The sequence below is a fragment of the Pteronotus mesoamericanus genome, unplaced genomic scaffold (genome assembly GCF_021234165.1).
Source record: "Pteronotus mesoamericanus isolate MK-2021 breed Mesoamerican mustached bat unplaced genomic scaffold, CSHL_Meso_final contig_121, whole genome shotgun sequence".
NCBI classification, from domain to species: Eukaryota; Metazoa; Chordata; class Mammalia; order Chiroptera; family Mormoopidae; genus Pteronotus; species Pteronotus mesoamericanus.
In genome coordinates this window covers 4,079,795-4,101,186 of record NW_026555046.1, presented here as the reverse complement: position 1 = coordinate 4,101,186, position 21,392 = coordinate 4,079,795, and the positions used below count along the sequence as shown (strand labels likewise).

At 35.9% G+C, this 21,392-nt stretch overlaps 1 protein-coding gene across 2 annotated transcripts in view; it reads left to right on the top strand.

Moving 5' to 3' along the window:
* The first annotated feature begins 6,454 nt into the window (after positions 1–6,454).
* Positions 6,455–21,392, top strand: part of TSGA10 (testis specific 10) — an 87,738-nt gene continuing 72,800 nt past the window's right edge. For both annotated transcript variants that reach the window (XM_054586263.1, XM_054586256.1), the window contains exons 1-5: positions 6,455–6,577; positions 7,151–7,306; positions 14,806–14,976; positions 15,066–15,143; positions 16,049–16,200. In XM_054586263.1, coding sequence (XP_054442238.1) covers positions 6,527–6,577; positions 7,151–7,306; positions 14,806–14,976; positions 15,066–15,143; positions 16,049–16,200 — 608 coding nt within the window. In that variant the 5' untranslated portion in view covers positions 6,455–6,526. The remainder of the gene's footprint in view (positions 6,578–7,150; positions 7,307–14,805; positions 14,977–15,065; positions 15,144–16,048; positions 16,201–21,392) is intronic.

The following is a 21,392-nucleotide window of genomic DNA, read 5'->3' as shown; positions in this document are numbered from 1 at the left end:
GTCTTGATTGCAGGTCTTTGCTTTTCATTTCTTGGAAGATTTCTTGCCACTCCCTTCTGGCCTGTAGTGTTTCTGTTGAGAAGTCACCTGCTAGCTGTATTGGGGCTACCTTAATATGTTACTACCTGTTTCTCTCTTGCTACCTTTAAGATTCTCTCTTTGCCTTTGATATTTGCCATTTTCATGATGATGTGTCTTTGAGTGGGCCTCATTGGATTCTTCTTGAGTGGTACCCTCTGTGCTTCCTGGACTTATGTGACTTTTTCTCTCCTCCAATTAGGGAGGTTTTCCATCATGATTTTTTCAAACTGGTTCTCTATGCCTTCCTCATCCTCTTCTCCTTCTGGTATCCCTATTATATGGATATTATTACGTTTCAGGTTGTTCTGCATTTCCCTTAACGCTTTTTCATTTTTTTTGAGTCTTTTTTCATTTTCTTGCTCTTCCTGGGGGCTTTTTTCTACTTTGTCCTCTACCTCCCCGATTCGGTCCTCAGCTTCATCGAGGCTGCTTTTATTCCTTCCACTGTGTTCTTCAATTCAGAAATTGTATTCTACATTTCCTCTTGTGTCTTATTGATAGTGTCTATGTCCTTTTTCATGGTAGTATAGTTTACAGTAAGTTCCTCTTAGTTTCCCTGTAGTTTTTGGTAATTCTCTCTGAGCTGACTGAGCTCATTGAGCTTCCTTAGAACCGTTGTTTGGAACTCAATATCTGATAGTTTACTTGCCTCTATTTCATTTGGTTTTCTTTCTGGGGATTCCTCCTTTCCTTTCAAGTGGGGGATATTTCTTTGTCTTCCCCGTATTTGTGAGACTCTACTTTTTTGCTTCTGCTTCTTAAATTGATCTGTCTTGATTTCCTGACTTTGTGGTGTGAACTTCTATGGTAGGAGACTGCTGTTTTTACTTTGTGGATCTGCCTCTGATGATGTCAGATGTTGACCCTGTCTGACCTTAGGCAGTCTGTTTGAGACTTCCAGGAATCTACTGTCTGTGGCTGTCTCCTTCAGCTTTTAATCTAGTCACTCTGCACTCAGCAGGCCAGTTTAAACAGCTCACGGCAGGGTTATTGGATCCTCTCAGACTGCTGATGTATGGTGGAGGAGTTGGCACTGGGATCCTGCTCACTACTCTCTCCATTCTTTCCACAAAGCCTCCATCCCCAGTCTCTCCTCTAGTGTCTTCAAACCTTTCTGAACCACCTTTAGCCAGGGATCTTCTACCTGTGGCTGCCATTCTGCACTCAGCAGGCAGCTTAGACAACAGAGGGCTGGGTGGAATCCCACATGGGGGCAGGGCTTTTGGGTCCTCTGCTGCTGATGCTGCTCAGGGGGCGTGGTCTCTGCCTGAGCAAGATGGCTGCTGCTGCATGGGGAATGAGTCAGCACGGAGATCTACTCTCATCTACTCTCATCTACTCTCAGTTCTTTCCTCAAAGCCTCCTTTCCTAGTCTCTCCTCAGGTGTCTCTAGCCCACACGCCCCTGCCTTTGCCCAAGACCAGGGTAAGTGGCTGCAAATAAAAACTTTTGTGTTGGCCCTTTAATCAGTTCTTTGCGTCTCCAGCCACCTGTCTCTGGCAGAGAGCAACCCTGCCGCTTTTTGCAGCTGGCTATTTTCTGTGTAATTTTTGGGCTTTGGTGCTGTAGGCCAGAAATTCCTGCTTCTGGTTTAGACTCCACTCTTCTCAGGGGATCCAACTGGCTGTTTCAAGATCCTTCTGGTGTGCTGCCCGTGGGCGCCCCACCTGCCTTCTTGAGTCTCTACTGCACTCCTTACCAGTTAGATTGCACTAAAACCGATTCTTCTGTCTCCGAGGTTGCAAGGCTCCTCTCTCGCTATTGTTCAGTTGTTTGTTCCAGGTGATTCTCCGTAATTTAGTCGCAATTCCAGATTGGTCCTGGGAGGAGGTCAGTGTGACTTCCATTCACTCCTCCGCCATCTTGTTGGTCTAACAACTTTATTGTTTTTAAAGATTTATTTATTTATTTTCAGAAGGAGGGGAAGAGGAGAAGAGAGGGAGAGAAACATCAATGTGTGGTTGCCTCTTGCTGTCCCCCCCACCCCCCCCAGTGACCTGGCCCATAACCAAGGCATGTGCCCTGACTGGGAAGTGAACCAGCAACCCCTTGGTTCGCAGGCCAGTACTCAGTCGACTGAGCTACACCAGCCAGGGCTAAACCTTAATGACTTTAAATGACAGGCATTTTTATTTCAAAGTTTCAGTTTCAGCTTATAGCTAAGTAGTTCTTATTCATGGTTTTTCAGGAAAGGTATGATAAGACAATGGTTAGGGAACAGTCACTGCTTGACTAGCACTGGAAGATTTGCTTTTAAGATGACTTCCTCAGATCGCTCTTGGCTTTTGGCGATAAGCCTCAGTTCCTTGCCTGGTAGACCTCTGCCTCGGTTTGTTTGATATATATTTTTTACAGTAGCTGACTTCTCTCCATGGCAGTGATCCAGGAGAGACAGTAAGGAGGAGTGTGTTATGCCTATAATGATCCAGTCTCTCAAGTTTTTACCATCACTTCCACCACATCCTGTGTATTAGATGTGAGTCACTAAGTATATAGCCCATGTGTAAGGGGAGGGCAGTTAAGCTCCATCTTTTGAAGGAAGGGATATCAGAATTTTTGAACATTTTAAAACCACTACAACTATATGCCACCTTTTATCTTCTCATTTTGAGTTGTTTATTATTCATGTCTTAACACAGTGTTTCCTAGATAATTGAACACAATTTTTTTAAATATGAAAAAGCAGAATTACAGTTTCACCAGTACTCTTTTCTTTATACAGTTTATATTTTTAATTAACATTATTAGATTGGATCTTTGGTAGCTCCTGTCATTATTCTTACCTATCTATGTGATTAGGTCAATCAGAAATATATCAAAACTTACCATATGGAAGGCAGAATAAAGTTTCCTTAAGTTTTATCCCCATCCCAAACACACATACACACAGCACTGCTCCCCGTCTCTCTCCCCTGCTTTATTTTTCTCTGTAGCACTTTCCTACTAATTTATTCCTTTCTCAGTGTGCTCCAGCCACACCAGCCTCCTTACTGGTCCTTGGGATTTAGCAGACATCTTTTGCCTTAGGACCTTTGCTATAGGCTGTATCTTCTGCCTGAAATGTTCTCCCATATTTTTTTTAAGTATACTTTATTGATTATGCTATTATGGTTGTCCCATTTTTTTCTTCTCCTTTATGCCCCTCTGCCCTGTACTCGCCCTCCCTCCAGCATCTCCCCCCTTTTAGGTCATGTCCATGGGTCATACATACAAGTTCTTTGGCTTCTCCATTTCGTATATTATCCTTAACCTCCCCCAGACTATTTTTGCCTACCAATTATGCCTCTTATTCCCTGTACCTTTTTCCCCAGTTCTCTCCCCAACCCCTTCCCACTGATAATCCTCTTTGTGATCTCCATTTCTGTGATTCTGTTCCTGTTCTAGTTGTTTGCTTAGGTTTTTTAAAATGTTTTTTTAGGTTCAATTATTGATAGTTGTGAGTTTGTTGTCTTTTTACTGTTCATCATTTTGATCATCCTCTTTTTCTTAGATAAGTGCCTTTAGCATTTCATATAATAAGGGCTTGGTGATGATGAGCTCCTTTAACTTGACCTTATCTGGGAAGCACTGTACTTACGCTTCCATTCTAAATGATAGCTTTGCTTGACAGAGAAATCTTGGATGTAGGTCCCTGCTTTTCATGACTTAGAATACTTCTTTCCAGCCCTTTCTTGTCTGTAAGGTTTCTTTTGAGAAATCAGCTGATAGTCTTATGGGAATTCCTTTTTAGGTAATTCTCTTCTTTCACTGCTTTTAAGATTCTCTCTTTATCTTTTGCATTTTAATTAGGCATTTTTAATCCTAATTAAAAACCTTTGGCATTTTAATTAGGATGTGTCTTGGTCTGTTCTTCTTTGTGTCCAACTTGTTTGGGACTCTCTGATCTTCCTGGACTTGTATGCCTATTTCTTTCACCACATTGAGGAAATTTCCATTCATTATTTTCTCAAATAAGTTTTCAATTTCTTGTTCTTCCTCTCCTCCTTCTGGCATGCCTGTGATCCAGATCTTGGAATGTTTAAAGTTGTCCCAGAGGTTCCTCAATTTACATATTAGTTTTCTTCTATCTGCTTTTAAATCCAAATAATTTATATATCCAAAGAAGATATATGTGTAAATTTATTTTTCACAAGAATGTGTCATACTAGATAAAATTATACTATTTTTTAGTATGGGCATCTTTACACATACTTCAATATATATCCATTTTGAGTGTCTACGTAGTAGTATAAATTAAAACATTGAAAATTGTCTACTCGAATAACTACATATAAACTTACTGAAAGTGTACATAAGTTATATGTCATACTATAAAACCCCTTAATATTTCACAAAATATTAAGAAATCTTGAGAAATCTTAGAAAAATACTTTGGTCAAAAGAACAAATGAGGTGCAATAATTCTATAATATATTTAAAATAGTACATATAAAACTAAAAATTTAGTACATTTTTGTTTAGAATAATGGAGAGGTTTAGGAATTGAGTAAATTTATAAAACTAATTTGCTAAGTTTTAGCAAAGAGCTTTACAGCTTTGCATAAAAACGTAGTCACTGGCCCTTAGGAACATGCAATTTAGTCATATTCTAAATATATAACTATTGGTAGGTATATTATAAGTCTTGGTGTGTTTGATGTCATAAATCTGATACAGAAAGTTTTTGTGGGATGGATTGAAATAAACTATTAAAAGAATTCAGAGGAAAAGGCAATTCTGACTGATGATTTAGGAAAACTATTTAAATCCTAGTCATTATTTATTTCTTCCTTACTATCATCTTCAAGATTATAATTAGATTTACATTTTTTTGCAGTGTGTGGGGAGTAATTTGGTAAAATATAATCAATATAATCAAAATATTAGATAATTTAAAGTAGGGATGTCCAAACTTTTGGTGTCTCTGTGCCACACTGCAAGAAGAAGAGTTGTCTTGGGACACACATTAAACACATTGTGACATGTAATCACAAAAATAACTCATAACGTTATAAGTAAATTTACGATTTTGTGTTGGGCCACATTCATAGCCATCCTGAGCTGCATGTGGCCTGAGGGCTGCAGGTTGGACACTTCTGATTTAAAGGAACTGTTATATTTCATCCTAGGTTCTTTTACCATCAAAAGTAGGCAAACATAAAGAGGTAGAGTATCTTTTTAAAATACTCACTTTTATTCACTGCATATTTTTATTTTTAAGTGGTTTACTTTTTTGATACTCTCTTTCCAGTTAAGTCATTTTAAATATTTAAAATCCAAATAGTTTTTTTCTGGATTGATTTTCAGATTGAACTCATTTGCCAGCAAAATAATATAATAGTATTGGAAGATACAATAAAAAGACTTAGATCTGTAAGTACATTTTTCTTAACTATATGTTAAGGAATAATTTTTATTGTTAGCATAGTAAAACCACAAAAATTGTACATATGTTTCGACTCTCATGAACATTGTGAGCAATAAAAAATGTTTGTGTTCTAAAATCAGCCCTCTCTGTTTTGTGCACGAGGGTACTCCCATATGTAAGAACAATGGTATTCTTGCTCCATTTCATCATTATCCCCTTCTCTCCTAGAGGGGGAAGAACTTTCAGTTAGTTTTATTAATGCCCTTAGTTGTTAATTGATTTAAATTGATAACTGTGAGTAATTTAATTCTCAAAATATATGATGCACTTGTCTACACATGAACTTTTATTCTTAGTAATAAATATCTGTATGTCAGTTTTTGTTAATTCTAAGTAATATGTTTTCTTTAACAATGTGAAATGAAAACTGCTCTAGTTAGACATTTTAATGTTATTATTTGAAATATTTGAAACATCTCTAGATATATCTAATTTCTCAGGAAAACATTGGTAAAATAAATATTGTAAAAGAAATGTTTCTAAATATATTAATGTGAATGGGAATGCACTTTAAAGTGTATATGATGAATATCCAGCATTCATATAACTTATTCATTCCTTGAACAATTACTGATCAAAACTTAGATGCTATACAAGTTATTCTAAGTAAATTAATTTTATTTCTAGGATTTGTAACTAGATCTATGCACATTTCTGGCCTCTCTGAAATTTCTTTACCATTCTTTCCTCAAAATTATTGAGTAAATTTAGGGGTACTTTTAGTTAAATAAAAAGAGAAAACATTCAGAAATGCTGGGAAAGAAATATATCTAACTGCTTTTTAAAACTATGATTTTTAAAAGTTATTTTTAAAACATCACATTTTTATATTTAAGGACCCTGTTTGTGTTCAACTTCATGTAGAAAATGATACTGTGGTTTAGCTTGAAATAATGGCCTAATTTTTTCCTCCCTGGCAAGATAATTTTAGATACTGAAAAAGCACAAAATAAATCTCCTTCCAGACTTGATTCCTTTGTCAAGACTTTAGAAGCAGACAGAGATTACTACAAGAGTGAAGCTCAGAATTTGAGAAAGATGATCAGAAGTAGATCTAAAAGTCCCAGACGCCCATCTCCATCTTCCCGGGTAGGTTTTAGAAATTTATAAATTACTGGAGTTTGTTGCTCAAACACTGACTTTTATTCTTTGATTTACCTGGAAATAATTCAAGTTGGTTGGCATGAATTGGTATATCAAAGAGATTGGGAGACCGAGGTCTCTTTGATAGATAGTGAAACACTGAAATTGGTATTTTATACCCAACATTAGTCTTGGTTGGGGGTTAGTCAGAAATATGTGGAGCAAATTGAGAGGAAGCTGTTTAAAAGAGAGGTGCTTTTGGCCCAGGCTGGGTATCTCAGTTGGTTAGAGCGTCGTCCCAATATGCCAACATTGTGGATTTGGTCCCTGGTCAGGGCACATACCAAAATCAATGAATGCATTAATACATGGAATAACAATCTCTCTCTCTCTCTCTCCCCCCCCCGCCCCATTTCCTCTCTCTAACTAAAATCAATAAATTAAAAAATTTATGAGAGGTGATTTTAAAATGTTTTTTCATCATTTTCTTTCATTATGTAGTCATGTACTACCATTGTAGTACTTTTCTATTCATACTACATGTCAGAGAATTTCAAATTTCTTATATAATGATTGTAGGGTACAAACTGTGATGTAGAGCTTTTGAAGACAACAAGAGACCGTGAAGAACTTAAGTGTATGCTGGAAAAATATGAGCGTCATTTGGCAGAAATTCAGGGTAATGTCAAGGTTCTTACATCTGAGAGAGACAAGACGTTTCTTCTTTATGAACAGGTAAACTTCTTTATAAGGAAACAAAATATGTAAGTAATAACTGTTAATTTTAGAGATACACTGTTCTTTAGGTATGTTTAAATCTGCCAATCAAATTAATTTTAGTATCATTTGGAAATTACCTTTGTTTTAAGGTACTTTTAATGAAGTATAGTATATTTCCAGTACAGTGTATGTGTATACACACATATGTTATCCCTGTTCCCATAAAAGACCATATATGTGGATAGAAATAGTATCATTTTTGGAATAAGAAATGAGGGAGATGTTAAATGGAAGTATATGGTGAGTTCAGGGTAAAAAGTTTTGAGTTTGGGGATTACAAAATACTAAGATATCATTTTCATGTACTATCAGTCACTAAGAAACTGCCATATAATTTGTTTAATTTCAGAGAGTAAAATCAGTTTGTAGTTTATCTCCATTTTTAGCTTAAAAAGCTCTTATTAACCAAGCAGTTCCTTTACTCAACAAATATTAAACCCCATACATTACCAACACAATTTCTTATAAAAATATCAAATTTTATTAAGAATTACCGCAGCTTTGTGCAGGGTTATGTGCCTGCTACTCTAAGAGAAAAAAAGATAAGGTGCAGACACGGTTTTTTAGTTAAATTTTATTTTTTTATTTTATTTTATTTTTTTTACTTTATTTACTTTATTTTTTTAATTTATAAATCATGTTTATTCTATTACAGTTGTCTCAATTTTTCCCCCTTTAACCCCCCTTGACTCATCCCACCCCCACTCCCCTCTCCCACAGTCAATTCCCACTCTTTTGTCCATGTCCATGGGTCATTCATACATGTTCTTTGTCTAGTCCCTTCCCCTTTTTTCCACCGTTGTCCTCTTTCCCCATCCCCTCTGGTCACTTTCAGTCTGCTCCATGTTTCCATGCCTGTGGTTTATTTTGTTCGTTAGTTTATTTTGTTGACTAGAATCCACTTATAGGTGAGATCATATGGTATTTGTCTTTCATCAACTGGCTTATTTCACTTAGCATAATATTCTCCGATTTCATTCATGTTGTCACAAAAGGTAGCAGTTCCATCTCTCTCTCTTTTTCTTTCTTTCTTAAATGCAGATTGATTTTATTTATTTTTTTAAATGTCAAAGTTAATTCTAAAATATTTAAAAAATGTAAAACCCTTATAAAGTCTCAGCAATTAAACCAACATGACACCAGCACAGAAATAATCAAGTAGATCAATGAAATATAATGAACATTCTAGAGACAAACATATATATCTAACAATATATGATTAAGTTGATATTTCAAATCAATGGGTAAAGTAAGGCTTATTCAAATTATAAGGTTAATGGACCACTATTACTTGAAATAAAACAAATATAGAGCCCTATTTCACACATTATACAAAAAAATATTCAGGTGAGTTAAAAATCAATATGTAGAATCTAAGGAGTTTTAGAAGAAATATTCTAAAAATATTCAAAATGTTTGAAAAATAGAACTAATATTTTTCATGACCCGAAGTAAAATATTCAAACCCAGAAACTATCAAGTAAATGTTGACAATATGACTATATTAAACATTTAAGACTATATAGTAATATACATATAAAAAAAGTTAAAGGACAAGGAATAGAAAAGTATTTGCAACACATCTGAAACATAGTTAATAGGGGTTCTTTTGTTTTTTTGTTTTTGAAAAAAGTTCTACAAACCTTTAATCAATAAATGGATAAAGAATACCAAAAAAGTCATTTATAGCTTTTTTTTTAAATAATAGAAATAGGCAAGAAATATATCAAAACAGGTTTGGTTTCACAAATAATAAAAGAACAATTAAAATAACATCATTGTCACAATCAGATTAATGAGTATTAAAAATATTAGTAATATCAAATATTGGCAACTCCGAAAAGAAATGGGTATTCATAGAAACACTTTCTTTATCTTAAAGCAGTCCCTTTAGCATATTTTGCAGTGCTGATTTGGTGGAGGTGTATTCTTTTAGCCTTCTCTTGTCTGGGAAACTCCTTATTTTGCCTTCTGTTTTAATTGAGAGCCTTGCTGGGTAGAGCATTCTTGGCCTTTGCTTTTCATGACTTGGAATATTTCTTGCCATTCCCTTCTGGCTTGCAGTGCTTTTGTTGAGAAGTCAGCTGCTAGCCGTTCTGGTGCTCTCTTAAATGTTACTACCTTTTTCTCCCTTGCTTGCTTTAGGATTCTCTGTTTGTCTTTGATATTTGCCATTTTCATGATGATGTGTCTTTGAGTGGGCCTCATTGGGTTCCTCTTGAATGGGACCCTCTGTGCTTCCTGGACTTTTCCTCTCCTCCAATTAGGAAAGTTTTCCATCATGGTTTTTTCAAACTGGTTCTCTATCCCTTGCTCCTCTTCTTCGCCTTCTGGTATCCCTATTATACGGATATTATTATGTTTCAGGTTGTTCTGCATTTCCCTCAACACCTCTTCATTCTTTTTGAGTCTTTTTTCATTTTCTTGCTCTTCCTGGGGGCTTTTTTCTACTTTGTCCTCTACCTCCCTGATTCAGTCTTCAGCTTCATCGAGCCTGCTTTTATTCCTTCCACTGTGTTCTTCAATTCAGAAATTGTATTCTACATTTCCTCTTGTGTCTTATTGATAGTTTCTATGTCCTTTTTCATGGTAGTATAGTTTACAGTAAGTTCCTCTTAGTTTCCCTGTAGTTTTTGGTAATTCTCTCTGAGTTGACTGAGCTCATTGAGCTTCCTTAGAACCGTTGTTTGGAACTCAATATCTGATAGTTTACTTGCCTCTATTTCATTTGGTTTTCTTTCTGGGGATTCCTCCTTTCCTTTCAAGTGGGGGGTATTTCTTTGTTTCCCAGTATTTGTGAGACTCTTCTCTTTTGCTTCTGCTTCTTAAATTGATCTGTCTTGATTTCCTGACTTTGTGGTGTGAACTTCTGTGGTTGGAGACTGCTGTTTTTACTTTGTGGATCTGCCTCTGATGATGTCAGATGTTGACCCTGTCTGACCCTAGGTAGTCTGTTTGAGACTTCCAGGAATCTACTGTCTGTGGCAGTCTCCTTCAGCTTTTAATCTAGTCACTCTGCACTCAGCAGGCCGCCTTAGACAGTTCAGGGCGGACAGGAGTCCCTCCTGGGGGCGGGGTTATTGGGTCCTCTCATGCTAATGTGTATGGGGGAGGAGACAGCACTGGGATCCCATCAGCTACTCTCTCTGTTCTCTCCCCAAAGCCTCCATCGCCAGTCTCTCCTCAAGTGTCACGAGACCTCTCTGCGCCCCCTTTAGCCAGGGATCTACTGTCTGTGGCTGCCCTCTGTACACAGCAGGCAGCTTAGACAGCACAAGGTGGGGTGGAATCCCACCTAGGGGGGCGCTTTTGGGTCCTTTGATGTTGGTGCCACTCAGGAGGTGTGGTCTCTGCTGGAGCAAGATGGCTGCTGCCGCATGGGGGATGAGTCAGCACGGAGATCCCGCTGGCTACTCTCCCAGTTCTTTCCCCAAAGCCTCCTTCCCCAGTGTTTCCTCAGGCGTCTCTAGCCCACTGTGCCCCCACCTTTGCTGGAGAGCAGGGTAAATGGCTGCAAATAAACATTTTGCATTGGCCCTTTAAACGGTTCTTTGCATCTCCAGCCGCCTGTCTCTGGGAGAGAGCAACCCTGCCGCTTTTTACAGCTGGCTGTTTTCTGTGTACTTTTTGGGCTCTGGTGCTGTGGACTAGAGATCTCAGCTTTTAGTTTAGACCCCACTTTTCTCAGGGGGATCCAAATGGCCGTTTCAAGATCCTTCTGGTGCTGCTGCCCGCCTTCTCAGGTCTGTACTGTACTCCTTACCGGTTAGATTCCGCTGAAGCCAATTCTTCTGTCTCTCCTGGGCTCTCACAAGGCTCCTTTCTCGCTATTGTTCAGTTGTTTGTTCCAGGTGATTTCTCTCCAATTTAGTTGTAATTCCAGGTTGGTCCTGGGATGAGGTCAGTGTGACTTCTACTCTCTCCTCCACCATCTTGATTCCCACTGTTTTTTTTGTTAAATTTTAATATTCACCTTAGTGGATTTTATTTTAGTTTGAAGTCAAGCTTTATCACCTGTTTTTCAATAACTGAAATGACTTTGGATACCATGATTATATGGCCTATTTCCTTCATTTTATATATGAGAAGGCAGGTCTGGTCTGATAATGTTAACAGATTTGCCCAAGTTCAGCAGTTTTCAGAGTCTAAATTTTCTGACTCCTATTTCAGTTTTCTGTTTGCCATTTAATTAAGCTTGTTGAAGATGATTTGGCTCTTGTGGAAATGGATCAGTGGGCATGTATCTTAATATATAAAACAAATGCACAGTGTATACTATATCATAGCATGGAATCCTTTTGATTAAATCAGAATACTGTTTTCTTTCTCACTCTGGTCTCAGTATTGTTAATTTCTTGTCCTAAGTGTGTCAGTGGAATTTTATTGTACTTAAAATTATAAACATTATATTAGCTATTTAATGGATGATACATGATACTCTCTTCTATAATTAGCTTTCTTATTTTTAGTTTAGTTAATTTAAATAGCAGTTACCACTTCTAAGTCTGTGGGGTGATTGTTTTGTTTTGATTAGAGTCCCCTGGTGTCTGTGTCTGTGCTGTGAAACCTGAGTCAGTGTACATACATAATTATAGGACCACGACTGCTAAGGGGCAGGAAAGTCCTTTAATGAGAAGTCTGGGTAGAGTAAAGTATGAGATTGTTTTACTGAAACCCCTGCCTTGTAAATTCTATACTTGCATATAGCGTGTTATGAGAGTGATTTTCAAATTTTTGATATAGTCCTTTTTTTAAAATTTTATTTTATTATTTTTTACAAATAAACCCACAACTTGTTTTATTACATTTGTTTTTTATTTGCTGCATTTTTTTTTATTATTTTTAAACTACAGTTGTCTCCATTTTCCCCCACAACTCTTCCCTCCCCACTCATCCCCACCTCCCACCCTCAAACCTACTCCTTTTGGCTTGGATATATTCCTCTTTTCAGAAATTTTTACATTGAGATTTGAAGTGTAGAGAAGTTCATGAGAAGCCACTGTCATTTACCCCACAGCCTCATCAAGCTGTGGAGTACCGTGGAAAATAGTTTAAAAACATTTGCAGGCACTCTTCTATGTTTGCCATCTAGTTGGGGAGATAAAGTGTAATGTCTTATTTTTGTTTTTTATTTTCTTACTTTACAATGGGTAGTCTAGAAGATATTGTATAAATAAAATAAGTGGGTATTTTTATTTATGGTGATCAAGAAAATCTTTGCTAGAGAGTGTAGAGTTTGAGTCCTGAGGGATAGGTGAATGGGGTTTCTATTATCTTTAAAGGGATAAGAAGGAACATTCTAGAATAAAGGAGTGATGTGGGGCAAATGATAAAGGTAGGAAAATCAGCAGATAAGTGGATCAGTTAAAGACTAGAATCAAAGATATGTGTTGGTGTAGGAAGGGGGAGCTAAGGCTTGAAATGTAGAAGGGACTAGAGCAGAAGTCTGCAAACTTTTCCTGTGAAGGCCCAGAAAATAAATATCCTGGACTCTGCAGGCTATGTGTTTTCTGTTACAGCTATTCACCTCTGTTTTTGTGGTGTGAAAGCATGCATAGACAATAGTCTTACTCATTTGAGTATGTTTGTTGTGTCACAACATGACTCTTTATGGATGCTGAAATTTGAATTTCATATTTTTTATGTTATGAAATATTTTTCTTCTTTTGATTTTTTTCCCATTGTTTAAAAATATAAAAAACATTATAAGCTCATAGACATAAAAAAAGCAGGAGACAGGCTGGATTTGGCCAGTGAGCCATATATAGTTACCGGCTTCTGGACTATATGGTGGAGCCTGTTTACTGGGGTGTACAAGGGGTTTTTGCTTTGCTTTATAAGCAATGGACAGTCTGTTTTTTTAAGCAGAAGAAATATGATCAAAGCCACATTTTTACAGCTTTAACCTGGTAACAATTTTGTATTATCTCATACATAATGTTCATATGTTATTTTCTTACATAACAATTTATCTTTCAGGAGAAATGAAGGAGGAAGAAACCATGGATTCTTTAGAAGGCTGTTAGAGTAGTCCAAACATGAGGCTTTAAGGGACTAAGCTAGTGTTCCATTAAGAAAGACTCGATAACATTTGATTTGGGTAAAAAGGAGGGATGAATGGAAGTGTCTGAAGTTCTGTTTTGAATGACTAAAGAATTGTGGTAATAGAAAAAGAAATAGAAAAGTCATTGGTGATTGATGAGAAAGATGTATTTGGATGCTGTAAGAAACATGGGACTGGAGTGGGGATAAAAGCAAGAGTTTAGTAGGTAGATTTAGAAGTCATCTGCTTAGAGGTGAATTTTGAGCCTTCAGAGTAGATGAGGTCTCTGAATGAGAAAGCTATAAATCAAGGACCTTGGGAAGTTTTATTTGATCAGTAGAGCAACATTTGAAAGAAAGATAGGAAACTAAGGCAGAACAATCTTAAAAGACCAAGGGAGTAAGAAATTTCAAGGAGAATATTGCAAACAATGTCAAATGTTGCTGAAATATCAAGAACAGGAGCTGAGAAAAGGCCATTAGATTTGGTGAGGTCATTTGTTGAAATTCTGGGAAATGGTGGGTTACACTGTGGTGAGGAAGTGGGTAGTAAGGAAGAGGCCATGGTACAGACACTTAAAAGAAAGAGAGAGTCATAGCATGGTAAATGGGGCACAACAGGATTAAGTGACAAATTTCCAAGATATGGGAACCCTGTGCATGCCAGGAGTCAGTGGAGAGAGAGAAGTTTAAATTGAGAGGAAATAAGTATAATTGAGCCAGGGATATCTTAGGAGACACTTCAGGAGATAAGGTCTAGGAGTTGATAGAGGCTTAGCTATAGAAACTGGGAAGTAACATATCTTCCTCTGAGACTTGGAGACTAGATGTATAGGTAGTGATTACAATCAAGAGGAAGAAAGATTAAGGGACTTATGCCACAAAGTAGGACAGGATGTCATCTGCAGATATAGAATATGTTTGGAACCTAGAATGGTTAAACAGTATGTAGAGAGTATGTTGGGTTGTCAGCAAGTATTGGTGGGCCTTTCTATCATGGTAAGGGCACCTAGGACATGACTATGTATGTACAGAAAGACTAACACTATGATAATATTTATTAAACCAGTATTCTACCTGAATTACACTGAATTCAAGTTTATATTACAAAATGGGTGAAGTATACCATATGTATTTCTTAGTATATAATTTTCTCTTGCATTGATTCCCTCCAAATTAATTCTAAAAAATTTTGACAAAGGTATTGTAAACCAAACTTCTATTTTTATACATCCATTGGCATTTTGGGGACATCTTTTGCATTTATTTGTATAAAGTCAAAATTATACCATTATTCTACTGCTTGTGTATTGATAATAGGTTTGAATTTTAACTGGCTAGATATAAGATAGCTGTATTTATGTCTGTTTTAAAGCTTGTTAAATAGGAGTCTATCTGTTTTTAAATAATAGGCGCAGGAAGAAATTGCTCGACTTCGACGAGAAATGATGAAAAGCTGTAAGTCTCCAAAATCTACAACAGCACATGCCATCCTCCGGCGGGTGGAGACTGAAAGAGATGTAGCCTTCACTGATTTACGAAGAATGACCACAGAACGAGATAGTCTGAGAGAAAGACTGAAGGTTTGAAAGAATTTTATCTATATGAACATTTGTGAAACACAGTGCAGTGACACTGAAAGCACTTTGTTTTGATTTTGTTTTTTAACCAGATTGCACAAGAGACAGCGTTTAATGAGAAGGCTCACTTGGAACAAAGGATAGAGGAGCTGGAGTGTACAGTTCATAATGTAAAGAAAAATCACTTTTGCATTTTTGGGTATAAACTGTCAATAGCTTTACCCTTTTCCTTTTTTATAATGTTCTGAGAAGTTCTTTGAATTTTCTAGGTTAGGGTTTTTAATCCTAAAAGACTTAAGGTGGTATATATGGTGTAAATTGTCATTTCTTCATTGTTCATTTCCTTCTAATAATGTGAGCAAAATCCTTTATATGTTAGGTTGCAAAGTATGTTTTTTTAAAAAAACATTAAGGATGTATTCTCATGGATTTTAGCAAATTTTTCATATCCCTATTTCATTAAAGATAGCATTGCAAGATACAGATAAATTGGGTTTTTCTGCCTCAAGAGTAACTGGGGTAGAGAAAATTATGATGAAATAAAAATTAGAAAAATATATGTAAACTGAATTTAAATGTGAAACATCACCTTTTTTACTAATCAAGGACTTGAGAGGCTATGAATATATATTTGAGATGTTATAACTATATGAACAAAATTAAGGGAATTTGACTTTCTGTTACCAAATTTAATTGAATATATTTATAAATTAATCTGTATTATGGCATTATAATGAGTAAAAAAAGCAGTAGATGGGGAAAAACTTTTTTTCATAATTTCATTTTATAGCAATAATTTGTTAATGCTGAGCAACAAATACATTTTTTTTGCAAATAAGATATTTATGCTAAAGTCAAATTGAACCAGATTAAAAATGTAAATGGGTATACTGTTCTTGTTCCTGCCCCACAATGCCTTGTCCACATAGCCTCCCACAGTGTTCACATCTAATCTGATCATTTCATCATATAAATCTTGTCATATACCAGTCTTTACAAAGAGAGGATGCCTCTTTAGGAAGATCACTAAGACTTTTTTAGTGATGGCAATAACCTTGTCATTCTGCTTGGATAGCTTGATGATGAACGTATGGAGCAAATGTCAAATATGACTTTGATGAAGGAAACCATAACCACTGTGGAAAAAGAAATGAAATCACTAGCAAGAAAGGCAATGGATACTGAAAGTGAACTTGGCAGACAAAAAGCAGAGAATAATTCTTTGAGGTAAACTAAATTGCCTTCAGCAACTAATAGTTTATTATTAATAACTTGGCTTTTTGTAGTATATTTTGTAATGATAATTAAGTTATTTGTTTTTTTGTTTATTTTTTATTTTCTTAAAAGATTTTATTTATTTATTTTTAGACAGAGGGAAATGGAGGGAGAAAGAAAGGGAAACACTGATAGGTGAAAGATACAGCAGTCAGTTGCTTCTTGCACACCCCCAACCTGGGGCCTGGCCTGCAACCTAGGCATGTGCCCTGACTGAGAATTGAACAAGCCACCTTTTGTTTTGCAGTCCAGCACTCAATCCACTGAGCCACACCAGCCAGGGCTGGGTTTCGTTTTTTTACTCATTTCTTTATTGTTATTCTATTATAGCTGTCCCAATTTTTCCCCCTTTGCCCTCCTCTGCCAATCCCACCCCACAATCCCATAGTCAGTTCCCACACTTGTGCATGTTCATGGGTAATTTATACATGTTCTTTGTCTGGTCCCTTCCCTGTCTTTCCACCATTATCCCTCTCCCACCTCCCCTCTGGTCACTTTCAGTATGTTCCATGTTTCCATGCCTGTGGTTCCATTTTGTTAGTTTATTCAATTCATTAGATTTGTCTTATAGGTGAGATCATATGGTATTTGTCTTTTACCAGCTGGCTTATTTCACTTAGCATAATACTCTCCAGTTCCATCCATGCTGTCACGAAGGGTAGGAGCTCCTTTCTTTTTGCTCTGTGGTATTCCATTTTGTAAATGTACCACAGTTTTTTGATCCTCTTATTTTACTTATGCGCACTTCAACTGTTTTCAGCACTTGGCTATTGTAAATAACGCTGCTACGAACATAGGGATGCATAAGTTCTTTTGAATTGATGACTCAGGATTCTTAGGGTATATTCCCAGCAGCAGAATCGCTGGGTCAAAAGGCAGTTCCATTTTTAGTTTTTTAAGGAAATTCCATACTGTCTTCCACAGTGGCTGCACCAGTCTGCGTTCCCATCAACAGTGCACTAGGGTTTTCTTTTCTCTGCATCCTCACCAGCACTTGTTGATTTGTTAATGATGGCATTCTGACAGGTGTGAGGTGATATCTCAATGTGTTTTTAATTTGCATCTCTCTGATGGCTAGTGATGTTGGGCGTCTTTACATATGTCTGTGGGCCATCTCTGTGTCCTCCTTGCAAAAGTGTCTGTTCAGAACAAATTTTTTAATTGGATTGTTTGTCTTCCTGGAGTGGAGTCATGTGAGTTCTTTATATATTTTGGAGATCAAACCTTGGTCCAATGTATCATTGGCATATATGTTCTTCCATACAGTGGGTTCCCTTTTCATTTTGTTGATGGTTTCTTTAGCTATGCAGAAGCTTTTTATTTTGATGTAGTCCCATCTGTTTATTTTTTCCTTTATTTCCCTGGCCCTAGGAGATATATTGGCAAAAATACTGCTGCATGGGATATCTGAAATTTTCTTGTCTATATTTTCCTCTAGGACTTTCATGGTATCATGGCTTAAATATTTAAGTTGTTTATCCATTATGAGTTTATTCTGGTGTATGGTGTAAGTTCATGGTCTAGTTTCTTTTTTTTGCAAGTACCAGTCCAGTTCTCCCAACACTATTTATTGAAGAGACTGGCTTTACTCCATTGTATGCTCATGCCCCCTTGGTCAAATATTAATTGAACATAAAGACATGAGTTTATTTCTGGGCTCTCTGTTCTGTTCTATTGATCTATGTGTCTGTTCTTATGCCAGTACCAGACTGTTTTGATTACAGTGGCCTTGTAGTATAGTTTTTTATGAGCTATTGTGATCTGTTCTACTTTGTTCTTCTTTCTCAAGATTACTGAGGCTATTCAGGGTGTTTGTTACTTCCATATAAAGTTTTGGAATATTTGTTCTATACCTCTGAAGTATGCCATTGGTATTTTTATAGGAATTGTGTTGAATCTATAGATTGCTTTGGATAGTATGGACATTTTAATTATGTTAATTCTTCCAATCCATGAACACAATATATGCTTCCATTTATTTGTATCTTCCTTGATTTCTTTCTTTAGTGTTCCATAGTTATTTGAGTACAGGTCTTTTACCTCCTTGGTTAAATTATTTCTAGGTATTTTATTTGTTGATGAGTACATGAGATTTTTTTCTTGTTTTTTTTTTTTTTTGATAGTTCATTGCTGGTGTACAAAAATGCCATTGATTTCTGAATATTGACTTTGTGTCCCCCTAATTTGCCAAATTCACTTATTAGGTCAAGTAGTTTTTTGGTGGAGACTATAAGGTTTTCTATGTGTACTATCATATCATCTGCAAATAATGACAGTCTTACTTCCCTGTTTACTCTTTCCCTGTCAGAACCACAAGGGAATCTTTCTCAGATTTTCATTGTAAGAACCTAGTGGGGTTCCTGGAAGTAAAAACATTGAAGTATGGGGGCCTCTGTAATACTGTGGCCCCTAGGAGCTTCTTACTCTTGTGTTAATGCACACTCAGCTTTTAGCAGTGCATCAGAGTTATCATTTAATTGTTCTTAATCATTTATAATTTCAGTGGTTTCTGCTCCAGGTGATAACATACCTCAATTGTGACTCTGGATTTGCCTTTCTTTTCATGTTTTGGGGAGCCATTTTACCTTGTACCTCACTACCCTGATGTTTTCACAAAACATCTTTGATTTTCAGTTTTAATCATATTTTTTTATTGTTGTAACAATGGGAATGATGCCTTCTAAACTCTACATGTCAGGCTGAAACCAGAGGTTTTACAGTTTATTTTTTTTATTTTTTATTTATATTTTTATTTATCTGGTATTCTATACCCTTGCTAAGTTTACCTTTTAATTCTAGTAGCCTTTTTATAGATTCCATTTAGTTTTCTGTGTAGACAATTAAGTCATCTGCAAATAAAGACAGTTGTACTTCTTCAGTCTGCATACTTTTTGTTCTCTTGTTTCACTGGCTAGACCTTTAGGTACATTGTTGAATACAAAGGCTGAAGTGGACATTCTTGACTTTTTTCACATCTAAGAGGGAAGCATTCAGACTCTTAGTAGTTAGTATGATATTAGTTGTACATTTTTCATAGGTGTCTTCTATCAGGGTGAAGAAGTTTCCTTCTATTCCTAGATTACTGAGAGGTTTTTTTTTTCCCCAGGAATGGATGTGCTTTGTCAAATCAGTTGTGGTATATCATAATTTTTGTAGATTTCTGGTCTCAGTTAACTAATACTTTGTTTAAGATATTTACATCTATTTTTATAATTGAGGTTGGCCAATAACTTGCCTTTCTTGGGGTTTTTTAAAATTCGATTTTGGGATCTAGGTAATGTAAACGTTATGATAATCTTGCCAATTCATTTTGTCTTCTTTCAATATCTGGAACAATTTGTATAATATTAGAGTTTTTATACTCGCCAGTGAAGCCATTTGGTTTTGAACTTTCCTTTGAAGGATGGTTATACTTACTTAATGGATAAAGGAACAATTAGAAATTTCTTCTTATGCCATTCAGTATCTATATTTTGAGGCATTCTCTAAATTAAAAAACATTTTTAGAATGTGTTTTATAGTATCATTTCAACATTCTAATGTCCACAGAATCTCTAGTGACTTTCTCTTTTTCTTGTCTGTTGTTTTTAATAGTCTTTTCAAAGGACCAACTCTTTGCTTTGGTGATCCTTCCTATTGTTTATTATTTCATTAATTTTGTTCTTCATTATTAAGTTTTTTTTTCTAATTTCTTCAAATGAATGCTTACATTATTACTTTTCAGGCTTTTTTTTCCCCCTCATACATATATTTAAGGACATAAAATTTCTTCAAAATACTTGTTTGAATGTATCCTACATATTTTATGTACTTCTTTCTTTTTAAAGTATTTTCTGATTTCCATTAGGACTTCTTATTTGATGCATTGGTTACTTATAAGTGTAATTTTAAATATTCAAAAACATAATTTTTATCTTTTTATGATTGATTTCTTGCTTTTAATTACTTTGTTTTTTGGAACATAATGATAGGTTTCAAATTTCTGAAATTTGTTGTCCTCTACTGTAGGATCATTTTTTGGAAATGATCTGTGTATACTTTAGAAATTATAAATTAGGAAATAGTTGGGTACAGTGTTTTATATTTATTTCTTAGTTCAGATTTGTAATCATGTTAATCAGATACTCTCTATTTTACTAAGTTTTGTGTATCATTTACAGGAATTTTATGGAAAGAGTTGTTTAAACTTCTGTCTCCAATGTCACACTTTTTGTTCACTCTTGAACCTACTGTAGTTTGTCTTTCTCCCCATCATTCTGTCAAAACTTTTTTTAAAGGTAATATTTATTTTTATGTTGCTCAATTCAGGGGTCAATTTCCGGCTTCATTGTATTTGAACTATTAGAAACATTTCACAAAGTTGATCGGCTGTGCTCTCTCTCTTTTGATTTAAACACTTTCTTCATTTGGCTTCTGACATATGGTAATTTGATTTTTTTGCTTTTATCTCTCTGACTGTCCTATTTTAGTCTCATGATGTCCATGAGGCCTCACCTAATGTCCAAGTGTTAGAGCATCCCCAAACTCAGTACTTATATCTCTTCTCTATCCTCCTTTGTATTGATACCCATCCCTCAGTGATCTCATCCAGTCTCATGTACTTATTCTTGACTCTCAAATGTATATTTATAGCCTGAAATTCTCTTGAACTTCAAAGTTGAATATCCTACTATCTCCATTTCATCTTCACTATGCTGTCTAATAGACAATCTCATACTTAACATTTTTTCTTTTTTATGTATCTCAAATAGAACATTACCTTTTTTCTATTTTATTGATTAGGCTATTACAGTTGTCCCATCTTTTTCTCCCCTTTATTCCCCTCCAACCTGCACCCCGCTTCCACCAGCATTCCTCCCCCCAACTCTTAGTTCATGCCCATGGGTTATACATACAAGTTCTTTGGCTTCTCCCTTTCCTATACTATTCTTAACCTCCCCCTGTCTGTTTTGTACCTACTATTTATGCTTCTTATTTCCTGTACCTTTTCTCCCATTCTTCCACCTCTGCATTGATAACCCTCCATGTGATCTCCATTTCTGTGATTGTATTCCTGTTCTAGTGGTTTGCTTAGTTTGTTTTTGTTGGGGTTTTTTTTTTCAGGTTCAGTTGTTGATAGTTGTGAGTTTGTTGTCATTTTACTG